Source organism: Oreochromis niloticus, linkage group LG13, assembly GCF_001858045.2.
Source record: "Oreochromis niloticus isolate F11D_XX linkage group LG13, O_niloticus_UMD_NMBU, whole genome shotgun sequence".
NCBI classification, from domain to species: Eukaryota; Metazoa; Chordata; class Actinopteri; order Cichliformes; family Cichlidae; genus Oreochromis; species Oreochromis niloticus.
Window position 1 is genome coordinate 9,790,583 of NC_031978.2, and position 14,314 is coordinate 9,804,896.

Consider the following 14,314-nt stretch of genomic DNA (forward strand, 5'->3'; position numbering starts at 1 on the left):
GTTTGTTTTTTAGAGAGATAATTTGTTATCTTCTTTATCACTGTGCAATTAGAAGATTTACCTGACAGCTCATGTCTGTTGTTACATAGTATTTCATTGTTCAAAACAATGAAAACAATGAAACTGACGCTGCTTATTTTCTCCCACAACATGTGATCTCTGATTCACTGCATGACATGCTGTCAGTCTTTGCTAATGTTGACACCCTCAACAAACAAAACACATAATGTTCCAATGTCCAATTCCTTTATTTCACAATGGAGATTCCAATACAAAAGTGTGAAGTGAATCATCTAGACATTTACATTATCATATTTCAAATAGCCAGCCATGCCATGCATAAACACCAAGCCTTTGAAAAAGGCACTAAATCTAGTGTATTAAAGTTGGTTTAAAAGGCTGTCAGCAAGGAGTTTTCTTCATTCATTCTAAAACCACGGAGTGAAACATGGAGGGAATTGAAGGATATTCCAATCACAAATCAAGTGTTTGGCATAGTCTGAGTTTCAGGTTTCAGGTACAAAGCTTTAAAAAATACATTTAAAGTAAATTTGTTAAAAGTAAAATTCCTCTTGAGACCATTTCAAATATGGACTAAGTTAAAGATGAATTTATACTTTAATTAACTCATTGGTCATGCCAGTTAGGTTACAGTTAGGAACAGTTAGCTGCGTAGCTATGTAGATAAAGATCAGAAGTGAAAAATGAATGGACAGCTATATTGTTCGTATTTTGCTGTAAATGTTTTAATGCCTGTGGAAGTGTTACCTCCTTTACAGAAATGAAGCTCTAATAGTGGTTACACTGCAAAGCTACACTGCAGGTAACTGCTACATCACTCTATGACTGAAAGAAATAAGAACACAGCAAAGAAAAAAAATTAATATATCTATCTAAATAAAACTCAAGTGTTGCTGATCCCTGTATCACAAAAGAGAATGTAACATTGTAAACACAGTCAACTATAGACAACAACACATGCATCTGTCAGCAGGTGAAATGTGGCCCTGACGATGCCTCTAGTGTCAGTCCAATCATACCCTTGTAGCGGCTCTCACTTTAGCTGAATAAGAGGGTAGATCACCATCAATGTGATCATTATTTTAGCTTGGGCCATCAAGTCGCAACAGATGAAATATAGGACCCATTCCATTTATCGTTGAGCTTGTCTTCTGTAGGAACTAAAGTCACAATCCTCCTGCTTTTCCTGCTTCCATTTTTAGTGAGAACAAACTAAAAGTCTAACTGTGTCAAGTTGTAGAAGTAAGTCGTGTGATAAACGTTGGAAATATTTAAATGCTGTGGTGCTGGTTTAGCTCACACGATGAACAGGTGACTGTATGCCACAAGGTTAAATGCAGTTCTATTAAACTCTAGCCTAAGGCTGTATGTCTTTCCCCTTTTGTCCCTTCCTCTCTCTACTATCTAATTTAGGCAAAACAGATATATAGCAAATATTGAAATGTCAGCTATCATATTAGGTCATCCTACTAGAAAGATGTGGTTTACTTACAGAAACATCTTTTTTTCTTGAAATGTCTCAAAAATATATTTAAAGAAACTTAGGACATTTCTTGAGTTTTAAAAAATGCATTTGTGTTTTTTTGTGTGTGTGTAATAAAATTTGTGAACTGAGCTTTTAAATCATATACGATTGAAAGTTACAGTGAAAATACATCAAACGTTATGATAATATCATTCCTGCTTCTGTTTAGATTAGTAATTTCATTAGTTATTTATACTCACCCATCTTCTTTAAACAACATTTAATTCTGAAAACTAGAAAGCAAATTCTCACTTCTGGATGGATTCTCAAAAACAACATTGAAAATTCTGAGGTAGGCTAATGTGATAATGCAATTTTTGTTTTAGTGTGTTTTCCACTTTTTCATGAATTTGATGTTTGGGCATATTGATTCATAAGAAATGCACAAAAAGTAACATGAAAGTAAAAATAATTTTGCTAAAAAACTCAATGTGTTTGTGAAAGCTATGTGATTATTCGTTTTTGCTTGCTGGCGACTTTTTTAGGACCTCTTCCATCGAATGGCAGAGAATATGGCATGGAGGAAGTAGAGAAGAGTGGCCACATAGGACATCACCTAAAAAACACACAGAAACACAGATGGATGATGCAGATGGTCACTTTGAGGTACAAGACTTTGGACCACTTTAGAGATTTTAATTTAGCAGTATCATTAAAATTTGCGACACATATACTTTACTTGCATATTTTCAGTATCTTCTATAATTACATTTTCAATTCCTTGACATAAGAGAAATGTTTACACATGTACATTTGTACTGCTTAACAATTTGCATCGTTAAAACATTTTAAAGCTGTATTCTTTTACAACTACTTTTAAAACTACCAAAAGAGTTGGATAATTTCAACATGTTGTGCTAAAATTGTCAAGAATTACGTGATATTATCAGAAATACAAGAACAAGATTCGTATAAGCTATTTCCACTTATTTTAGTAAATAATGATATAATATTACCATCAAGCAATTAATTTATTATAGAAGAACTTTACTTATTTTATATGCTGCTCAAAAAACATACATAAATAAATAAATAAATTGGGGAACAATTTTACAAGTTTTAAATGACAAATTATAAAATGTATGTCAATACAGATTTTTAATTTGGATATCTCATTCTTCATGATCTGAGAGTTCCCTTAACGTTTTGAACAATAAATGTATGTGTTTTACCTACCACTGCAGAAATGTACAGTCGGTATATTTTGAGATATTCATCAATGTTTTGAACTGCCGGAAGTGGTATTAGAACTGGCGCAACTGGTACAAAGGATGGACCTGATAGACTTTTATACAATTCACCAATCCCATAGGTAACATAGGCCAGATCCACTGATGCACTGAGGAAGAAAACCACGGCCACAAAATGATAGCCTGCATCCTGCAAAATGAAATATAGAGAAAAAAGAAGAAGAAGGAAATTTAAAATGACACCTGCGGCAACAGTACTAACCACCGTGCCACCATGTTGCCCATTTACTTCATCTATCCACTATTAACTGTTTATCTAATTAGGCTATTAATCAGTCAGTGGGAGTGTCTAACCAGTGCTGGCCAGATGCTGCTCTGATTTTTTCCGCAGAGGAAGATGAAGAACCAGAGTGTCGTCATTATGAAGCAGAAGATAGACACAAACATCACCCAGCCCAGAGGGTTAGCCGGATCAACTTTAGCCGATGCCACCAGGATCCACACCAAACCACCAAACACCTGCAGGGTCACACAGAGGAGGGGAAAAGAGACAATGATTAATGATATTGCAATTCAGTGGCTTGATTTCCACAGAGAGGAAATTCTACACACCCACTTTGTAAAGTTTTTTATTAGAAATTTATAGTGTTGAGTGTAAGCTTTATGCTATTTTCCAGCCCTCTGAAAGGTTATTCAGAGCTTCATGTAAATTGGTACAGTGCCCTTTAAACTAAGGCTTGGTCGCACAAACACACATAATGGCCATGTTGTCACACTTGGGTGTATTGCCTCAGTCTTTATGTCTCCTCCTTTGGCAAACATTACGCTTGAAAGAGTGTTTGGTATTTAGATGGAGCATGAACCTCCCACCATTTGTTCCTTGATAAGAGGCACATTAAAATGCTTTACCATAGGTCACAGATAGTGTGCGCAGGTGAAACATTTTTATTCATTGTCATTCCTTTTTTTTAACATGCAACAGAAATTTTTGACTATGTCACGTTAGACCACCTTCACAGAAGGACGCTAATGTAGGAAAGCTCAGGTGTGAACAATAACATTTCTACATTTTATTTAGCACATTCAGTTTCAAGGTCCTGATGGCTTTCTGAGACACACTCCAAGACACTCTAGGAATAAACTTCTGCTTTCACACTAGGACAGGTGAACATGTTTGCTATGGGAAATATCTGTTTTTATCCTGTCTTTAAATTGAATTCAGTCTTCAAGCCAATCAGCATCAAACCTTCAAGTATCAGGTGCGCAGGAGCAGAGTTAGAGGAAACGGCAGCTGAGGCTCATTCAACTGGCATCTTGGTGTTCTAGTGAGGAAATTTTCCACAAGTGCCAACAACAAAAAAGCCCTTCTGCTTCTCAATAGCTCAGTAGCATATCATATCTTCTGGGAGATAAAACAAAAGTATTTTTCAGTTTTATACTTCTTCTCAGATGAGTATTTTGGGAGGATATCTGTAATAATTTTTACTATTTCATTAATAGTAGATACCCAAGAGAAATTTAGTCAATTTATTTTAGGTAAAAATCTAAAATGAACATTCTCCATCACTTATTTAATCTTCTGGTTTTTCAGCTAAAACGCTACTTAAAGGAATCTGAAACAGGTCTGTTTCTATTCAGAACTGGTCAAGTCTCCTCAAGCTGTCTAGTTAGGTTAGTTAGGTATAACGTAATAAAAATAATAAGAACTAAAATAATAATGCTTCCCATAAAAAACAACAAAATCATGTTCAGTCAGCTGTGCAAACACAGGGAGTTATGAACAGTGTTATTCCTAATCAATGTATTTTTTTAGTCAATGCCCATGAAGAACATGCAATGTCCTGGATTAAAAACTGTGACAGGCAAACATTGCTCTACTCTGCTCATTCATCTCAAATGGTCCTTGTAAGTATATTAAAAGTGAGAAATGTCTCCTCCAAGTAAAATAAATAAAAATAACTGCATTTACTTCCATTTATGTAGCGCTTTTCTGGTCTTGGTGGCCACTTGAAGTATGTTAGAATGCTTCTTAGCTGTCATTGTCAGTTGTTGTTTAAAGGATCCACATCACAAAAAAGAGTAAAAAGATGAATAAAGAATACACAACATTCATGATTTCATTTTTTTAAATGCAGTTATTTTACTACTTGTCAATCTTATTTGTACAATGTCAGATTTTTTTTTTATTGTCAAATTGTGATGTAATAACTGCCTGTTTTTTTCTTTAAACCTTTAATAGGTGAAACTCTCTTTAAAGAAATTTCTGACAGTTAATCATGAAGGAAATGGAGAACAGAGAGTAGCAAACAATAGGAGCAGGAGTCTGTTACTGTGCTTCTACATACAAACATTGTTTTAATATATGGACAAATATTGCTTAAGCCTTATCGCAGCTTATCTCATCTAAAACCACACAGGGCAACCTTATCCTTTTCAGATCCATTCCAGGTAAAAGGGAACACACCATGAATATACAAATTTATGCAAAAATATATGCAAAAAAAACAGGTGGGTGGGGCTTCTGTGCTCACAATCAAAGCTTGACTGTTCACTCTGACTGAAAACAAACAAAACAAAACCAAAAACAACAAACAAACAAACCAAAATAGGAAAAATGTTTATAATAGAGCATTTAAGTCAGTGTGAAGACTAAACCTAGGTTCACTTGTCTGTACAGCGACCTCATAATTTTTATCAACTTTTTTCCATCTTTAATGTGATAAAATTGTTTGGTCGTACAGGGCGAGGTAGGTTTGGATAGATTTAGTCCCTTAATAAATGAAATCATTATTTCAAAACTTTGACTAATATTAAAATTTGTTTGATCATCTGAAGTCTTTAAGTGTGAAAAATGCTTTTTCACAGCACAGCATGCACACCTGAATGGGTGGCTGGCTAAACCTGGCTAAACCTAAATCAGGTATAGCATCTATATCTGTTGTGACAAATGTGTTGCCGTGACTGAATCGAAACTGAAATCCATTGTTGTCAGTCTAGACTCAATATAACTGCTGTTTCATGCCAACGAGGCTGTTGAAAGCGTTTGTGGAGTATACCTTTAAATCAGCTGGACATGGATCCTACAACAGGCCATGTGGTCTGAGTTTATGGTTTCAGTGATTAATTGAAATAACCAAGCTTCAAGCTGAAAACTATTGTTAAATATGTTTGTGCGTGATGGTAAGTTAGCTTTGAGTCTTTGAGGCACAATTTATCTGAATTTCAGTAACGGGACCACACCTCACACACTCCCCTTCCACTCATATATCGCCAAATGTCCTCCTGCCCTACTTGCAGTTTGTTCTTATTTCTGTGCCCCACCCTCCCAGTTCCTTACTTCTTACTTCTCACGTCGATACCAAGAGTATTCCCTGCCCAGAGGGCCCTGAGGCATTCACCAAATCGACAACTTTGCTTACTCTGTCCGCCATTTTCTATCAATAAACACTGTCCAGTGAAGTGTGATCCCTGCTTGTGAATGTAGGTTTAAGTACAGTTTCAATTCAAAAATGTTAAAAACATCAAGCATCTTAACTGTTGAGAAAATTTTCACTTCATTCCTTCACTTTATTGCCATTGCTTGCCTTGTGCAGGTGTTTTTTTCTCTAGCGTTTCTTTTTTTTCCCCACAGTCCCACACAGTACACAGTAATTCCAGGAAAATGACTTTGAATGGTTGCCAAAAACTAAGCCAAACTCACCCTCATTTGTCTTTTTGTATCCGTGATCAGTTTAATTTACACTGACAAGAAGAGTAGGTCAACTTTATCAGTAGATTTCCATTCCTGTGCAGCAGCAAAAATTTCTGGCACAACTTCAAATACTTCCAAGGTGCATAGAGAGGATGAGAAACTAACAACGCAGGAACTCCAGCAACACTTAAAAGTAAAAAGGTACAACTTTAATAACTGACCAACGCGTTACTGCTTGTGGCCTTCATCAGGCTTGTGAAGCATAATGTTTCATGAAAAGTGAAAGCTATCCAGTAATCCATGAGGGTTTATGACTGCTTTGATATACACTTCACTGCACTTAAATCTAAGGGTTACAGGGGCCTTTCCACTTGTGTCATGCAGATTTAATCTTGTGTGTTGTATGCATCAAAAGAAAACGTAAAGATAAAGTTTGGGTTTGGTATTTATAGCTTTAGTGCTATTTTAATGAGGGGCATGCATGCAGAAAAAAGGTGACAACTTGTTTGCTTTAATTCTAAAATGTCACAGAATACAATGTTTTTTCTTTGTGGTTTGAGCAATATAGAGAATGTTTTAGCTAACAAAACGTGTCTATATGACATTATGAACAAATAAGAAGTACTAATACCTACTGTATCCCTGCACTCTCACATTTAAAGTTAAAGCTGTTGCGCAGGTTTAAAGATATTGTGCAAACTTTTTTTTAGCATAAATTTAAGAGATACATATTTTTAAATATCAGTCCTTCTTCATTAACAGCTCAGAGTTAATACTGAAAAAAAAAAATTTGTGGATTGAAAAAGATCAAAGCTTAATAATGTTCACTTTTCACTTTTCAATATAATACAGTCCAGTCAATCATCACCTGTTATATCCATGATCATAGAGGAAAATCATGGTGAAAGTGAAAGTGAGGATGCCAGCGACAACTGAAGTATTGTGCAAACTGCACAAATATATTTTATTCATTTTGAGGATATAAAAGTAGAACTAATGGCTGATTAGTGTGCACTACAATTTCTAATAAATTGCTTTTGAGAGTACATATGTTATTGCAAAATGGCTACTGCATCACAGATGTTTTCTGACAAATAAAATGTATGTTTTATTTGATATTTAGGGTTTTTCTGTTGCTATGGAAACAAATTATTTTCACCAAAAGGGCTGCTTTTGATGCGTGAACTTCACTTATCAAACTCTGGTTCCAGCTGACCAGCAAAACAAGACAAGAGAAAAATTCTTATCAGAATGGAAACTTGCCTCAACAGAGAAATGAGGAGAACAAGATGTTACTTTTAATGATGTTGACCTGATTGAATAAGGAATGACATAAGGAAATTAAACAGACATATGAAAGAGAATAAGAGAAAAGGCTGTCAGTGCAAAAAGAAGACATGTCTGAACCAAGAAAGAGGGTAAAACTCAACATGGAAAAGTAACACATCCCTCCTAACAACACAAATTACAAAACAAGAAACTCACAAACTCGGGGATGAAGAATATGTCAGGAAAACTGGTGAAGATCCTTCCGCCTGATGGCAGAGCATCACCTGAGGTGGTGGAAGCCATAGTCCAAAACACAGTGTGCAAATACGTATGGGGTTTCTTAGAGAATGAGACGTGTAACCTGTTTTAAGGTCCCTTTAAACACTGTCTTTCTCTCTTGTTTTTCCTGCTGCACCTCCCTCTATTTCTCCTCTACTCCACCTCCCCATCCATTCCTACTGCTCAAACTACCAGTTTGACAGGAAGTTTTTTTTTTTTTTTTGGTTTTGTTTATGCAGCAGGATGATGTATTACGACCCTCTTTGCACGTGTGTGGTGCTCTGTGCAGTTTTTATGTGTGAGCCTCCATTTCTGTGGTATTTGTTGATGATTCTCTATTAATAGTTCCAATCTGTTTACATGCACACAAAAAGGGATGTTGAAGCAACTCTAAGCACTGTTCTGGATATAAAAGGAGATTCAGCTGAACGTTAGAGTAATGCCCGCTTTACTCCAGCTCTCACTGAAATATGATCACTTCATTTTAAAAAAAAAAACCACACAGTGGGAGCCAAATGCAAATGCTGAGGCTTCCCGAGCCAGTTGGTGACATGGTTGCTGCTTCTATCTATAATCACTTTATACTTGCAATACAATTTTTAACTGCTGTAGGTAATATTAAAATAAACTCTTATCCAGCTATCTGATCAGCCTCAAACCATCAAATGGGTTCCAAATTAATTCTGCAGCGTCACAACAACACCAAACATACAAACAAGACAATTCACTGTTTAAGAAGAAAAAGCTGTTCTGACCTCCACACAGTATAGGTGGAGGTCAAAATCTTGCAGCCAGACTGGGATTACAGAATATACATAAGCATAAAGCATTTGGGCATGATGCTTGGAAGCTCATTACCAAGTGCATTAGACATGAAAGTCAATCGACATGTGAGTTGATTTTTTATGTGAAAGATTTTTTAAGGCTCTGATGCCATTTTATATGCCTGCCCTGTTAATCATATAGTCACTGACAACCAAGTTAATGTTTGCTTTTGACTTTGTGTCTTAATGTGTTTGTGTAGGACTGAAATGCATTTCTCTTAAACTAGCGTCTTTTATTAGCTGTCTGCTGAAACTGCAGAAGTTTCGGTCTAAAAGACTGGGTGAGGAATGCACAGACTGAAGTTTTGTTTGGTTTGTTAACATAAAGTGCACATGAGTCTGAACAGGAAAGAATGGAGACTTAAAGGATCAAACGCACAGATAGATGAAGAGGTCTGAAATGAAACAAGAGAACAAGAGAACAAACATGAGAACAACCAGCAAGAAACAGGGAAGTTGGGAGTGGCAGGAGTTAAATTGATCAACTGTTACATCATATGTTTCCACTTAGCAACATTTCAGCACTTTGGAGTGCAGCACTTTTGTTCCTCTTCCTCTTTTTCCCCCCTTTAAAACAAGGTAATAATTATTTGCTGTAGGTTAAGTCTTAGAGGTTCTAGCAGGTGAATTTCATCACCTTTAACTCTTTAAAGTCATTAAACTTATATGAATCCTTTCAACTAACTCAAGTGACAACCACAAACTGTGAAGTTACAATATATTGAGAACAAATAGGTCTCCTTGTGCTTTCATTTCCGAGCGTGTCATCAAGTCAAACTGTCAAACACAGTGTGACGGTTTCCAGTATGAGGGATTAAAACACTTCACCATATGCAAAACATCTTGTGTGAGACAAGCTCAAGACCCTTCACCTTTTTTAATCACAGTCTGTAGTCACCAAACCTGTTTTGTTGCCACAAAATAACAAATAACAAGAATATTAACAGCATATGAATTTAAATTATTACTGCTACACGTGCATCACATGGGTGTTTCCATGAATTTTACTTCCTATCATAGATACATTGATTAACGGTGGATAATCTTTTTGAGTTGTAAAATCTGAAGCCTAAATATATCTGAAGAATTTTAAAAGAATTCTGATACACTGTGTTAGTAATAATTCAGATCAGGGTTGCAGGTGGGCTGGAGCCTATCCCAGCTACCATAGGGCAAGAGGCAGGGTATACCCTGAACAGATCACCAGTCTGTGACAAGGGTAAGCAACAGACAACCATTCACATATACATTCTCACCTATGGACTATTTAGAATCACAAATTGGGATAACCCGACTAACAGCATGTCTTTGGACTGTTGCAGGAAGCCGGCAAGAATGCACACGAGCACAGGGAGAACATGAGACCAGTCTCTGCCTAAGATTATGTGTAAAGAAAAATGTGTGGAGCAATACAAAAAAATTAGCATTTTTTAAAGATATAATCAAAGTGCAATTTAAAGGTGAGTTCAGATCAATCCATACACAAACAGCACATACCAAATTTCAAATTTCTGATCTACTGATCTTAAATGATAATTTAAGATTGACATTCTGCCTTCGCATTTTAATATTAGGATATATTAAGCAAAGTTTGCAAAGGATGTAAATTTTTGTATCTAAATCCATACAACTTATTTATAAACTTGTAAAAAACAAGCCTTTGATGATAGCATCATATTGCTGTAGGCAATCACATGAAAAGAGCAGTATGATTATTAAAAAGAAGGGGTCCTTAGATGGAACCCTGAGGTACCCCTCTGTGCTGACTAATCATACTTCACACCCTATTGCACAAATAGCAGGGAAAACATATCAATGCATTCTAGGAAAAGTTTATCCAAAAAAAGATCATGATTGACTGAATCAGAAGCATTTTTCATATGAATAAACACTGCCCCTCATACCTATACATTTGAAGTTAGCAGCATGCAAAAAAAGGACAGGTTTAAAATAGTGCCGTCAGCATTAATCTCGTTAAAATGACGTTAACCGCGTTTAACAACATTAATGCTGACAGCACTAGTTTAAAATAGAAATAAAGGTTTTCATAACTTGGCTCTAAACTGAACCACTACTGCTTCTCAAAAAAAGGAGACCTTTCTTAATAAATAAACAGCTAGTGGTTCAGGGTGTTGCTTGTTTTCATTGGAAACTGACAGCCTACAAATTTTCACAACAACAATAACGTGCCTAATATGTGCTTTGGAACTTTGGAAGATGAATTTCTGAGTTAAAGATTAGAAATTCCTGGAAAAAAAAAACATGGGTACAACTTCAAATTTCCTGTAATATTAACAGCATAAATTTCTCTCTCCTCAGTAACACGTTTTACTTGACTATACTTTGATTTACTACTTTCCAAACTAGTTGCATAGCAATGAATTAGAAAAAAAGCTTTGAAATTAATGTCTGTTTTCTTGTGACGTATCTTCTGTGATTCCTGTTTAAAATGTAATTTTAATATTGAATGGCGAGTCACTCTGTAAGAGTAGCTTTCAAACTTTCCACATGCATGTTCCCTCGTTCAGTGACAGATACTTGCTTTGTTCTGCTGATGCTGACACACCCTCTGTCAACCCATTTGTCCGTTACCCTCTGCTAAAGCTAATATGTGTGTGGAAACGCTCCTGTGTAACAACAAAACATAAGGTCAGGTACACTATCAAGTGAAACTGAAGCAAGGATTTTGCCATGGTGATGTGATCCTAGTCCAGCGGTGGGCAATCTCAGTCCACGAGGGCCGGTGTCCCTGCAGGTTTTAGATGTGTCCTCGAACCAACACAGCTGATTTAAATGGCTAAATTAGCTCCTCAAAATGTCCTGAAGTTCTCCAGAGGCCTGGTAACGAACTAATCATGTGATTCAGGTGTGTTGACCCAAGGTGAGATCTAAAACCTGCAGGGACACCGGCCCTCGTGGACTGAGATTGCCCACCCCTGTCCTAGTCAAACCGACATACAGAGAAAAATGCTGTTCTGTTTGTTTTGTCCAGGCAAGAACAAGAAGCAGAAACTTCTATTGTTTTTTTGGCGTCACCAACACTTCTTCATTTACAGAAAATATATTTTATTTAGTTTTATTTGGACAAATAATTCTGCTGAGGGTTAAATAATAACAATAATATTAAATAATATATTTAAATATATGACTATAGTATTAAAGTATACATATTAGTATTATCCACAGAAATTAACCCTTATTTAAAGTTTTCTAAATAAATCCCTCAAGCCTGAAAGGCACTTCACTCAAGGATAAACCAGTGTTGTGTTTACACATACCAACGAACCAGATTTTTTAACTGGCACTTTGCTACTAGCTGTGTATCATAAAAAATATCATTGGTTCCCATTTCTTTCTTTAATTAGAAAAAAAACTAGGATATAAATATGCTGTTTGACAAGCATAAAATTGTATTTTGGCACCAAGGTGATTCCCGAAGCACTATTAGCTCAAAAAACCTAGCCTGGCACAGTGTGTCACATGTCCTCAAATAAACTGAAGAAACTGAGCAAGTGGAGTACAAAAGAAGAAGTGGCAACATGAGAAGCTTGAGAAATACCAAGTACAACACTACCATATTCAGAACAATAGGTAGGAATTTAAATCCGACCAAGGGCATGCATCCAGTAAGGGCCCCCAGTCTAGGTCCACCCATGCTACCCAGGTTTACTCAAAATATAATTAAGAGACGCATAACTGAAGCCATGCTGCCCTTTGCCCATAAGCTGAGGAACCAGGGCACACTGATGAGAAGTGGGCTACTGGAACAAGCTATAAGTGGACAAGGCATCAGAATAGGGAATTGGTGGAGTGCTACTACGAATCTAACCCAGCAAAAGGTGATACATGTAAAAAGATGCGGAACCTATGGATTCTTTGACACCCAACATCTACACTAACATTGAAACAACTCGTACCTCAGTGTTCGAACATTCAGAATAAGCAAGTGCTGTCACAACTAGAGATTTTCAAGGTACAACACAAATGTTATGGCAGGGCAGAGGTATAATCATGCTCACACTCTCAGATTGGGTACCAAGTCCTCAAGAACAACTGGTGGTCCCTTTTAACAGCAAGGAACCTCCAGCAGAATCTGGCTCAGGGAGGGGCAGCTATCTGCTGCGACTGGTTTAAGGTGAGGGGAGAGGGGCAGTAACACAGAGAATGAAAAACATGAGTGAACTAGAAACAGTCAGTGCATCATGGGAAAGTCATAACAGCCCAGACTTATTGTACTGTAACCAGTGCAGGATTCAGGTTACCCTATATGCTTTATCAAAAAGGAAAGTTTTGAGGCTAATCTTGAAAGTAGAGAGGATGTCAGTCTCCCAAACTGGGAACAGAAGATGGGACTATCTCCGATGTGGTGATATTGTACTATGAGGTCTTTAAGATGTAAAGAGAAAGATTTTAAATTTGATTCTGCATTTAACAAGGAGCTAATGAATGGAAGCCAAAATGAAATATGCCCTCTCTTTCTAGTACCTGTCAGTACTTATGCTGCAGCATTTTGTATCCACTGAAGGCTTTTCAGGGAGTTTTTAGGACAGTCTGATAATAATGAATTACAGTAGTCCAGCCTAAAAGTAATCAATGCATGAAGTAGCTTTTCAACATCACTCTGAGAGAGGATGTTTTTTAATTTAGAGATATTGCACAAATGCAAGAAAGCAGTCCTACATATTTGTTCAATACATGAGCAGGTCTTGGCAGAAACACCAGAGGGGCAAAACACCCGCTGTTGGTATAAACCCAAACGTCATCGGGGTAAAAGCACATTAAAAACCTTAAACCGCATCCTTTTCATCTTTGTGCAAATAAATTTTTTCTTCATCTGATTAGTTTGATATTTAACCTGCACAAATATTGCATTTTAGATGTGACTTTGTGGCAAACATAATCTTAGAATAACTGTTTATGTTGTAGCTATCATATTGCAATATAAAACCCCCTCAATCTTTACCACAAGACAAACACACAAGACAGAATAAGCAGCCTTGAGAGAGACACACCTTGCACTAGATCCTCGATTCTGGATCTAGTTACAGGATACGCGCGCACACACACACACACACACACACACACACACACATACACATACACATACACACACACACACACACACACACACACAAATACACACAAAGACAATGACAAAAATGCACTGCATTTTGTGTCCTAAGCCTGGACAACAAACCCACTGCACGTCCCAGGACTCAGGACTCCCTCCATGCTGTGAACTCTAACTTCGAGGTAAGAAAGAAAGAAAAGTTGAACAAACTGCACCTATACATAGTAAACTTGACCTTTTTTAATTTACACGTTTGCTCTACTAAGCTTCATAGGATTCATTCTATAGCTGATAAATGACCTATACCCTCAAACATCATTGAATGCATTACAAGAATGTGTTAATCATAACTGGATGTTAAAGTTTAATAACTAGATATGTAGTAAACACTGTGTGCCTGAAAATGCCTGAAGCATTTTAATATCTTTCAGCTCTTTTAGTTTG

The 14,314-nt window shown here is 36.6% G+C and overlaps 1 protein-coding gene across 1 annotated transcript; it reads right to left on the reverse strand.

The window, feature by feature from the left end:
• Positions 1-229: 229 nt before the first annotated feature.
• On the reverse strand, positions 230-8,120 carry LOC100706613 (myelin and lymphocyte protein). The gene is made up of 4 exons (XM_003438223.5): positions 7,913-8,120; positions 3,091-3,255; positions 2,723-2,926; positions 230-2,102 (listed from the first exon to the last, which is right to left on the reverse strand). The coding sequence occupies exons 1-4, from the start codon at positions 7,997-7,999 to the stop codon at positions 2,028-2,030; spliced, it is 531 nt and encodes a 176-aa protein (XP_003438271.1). The 5' UTR covers positions 8,000-8,120; the 3' UTR covers positions 230-2,027.
• Between the last annotated feature and the right edge of the window lie 6,194 nt (positions 8,121-14,314).

Excerpts from the sequence above, each read along its gene's own strand:
- LOC100706613 (XM_003438223.5), bottom strand. The coding sequence starts at position 7,999 with ATGGCTTCCACCACCTCAGGTGATGCTCTGCCATCAGGCGGAAGGATC. Across the intron at positions 2,927-3,090 it reads GCAGCATCTGGCCAGCACTG|GATGCAGGCTATCATTTTGT; the intron begins GTTAGACACTCC and ends TTCATTTTGCAG. Across the intron at positions 2,103-2,722 it reads GACTGTACATTTCTGCAGTG|GTGATGTCCTATGTGGCCAC; the intron begins GTAGGTAAAACA and ends TGTGTTTTTTAG.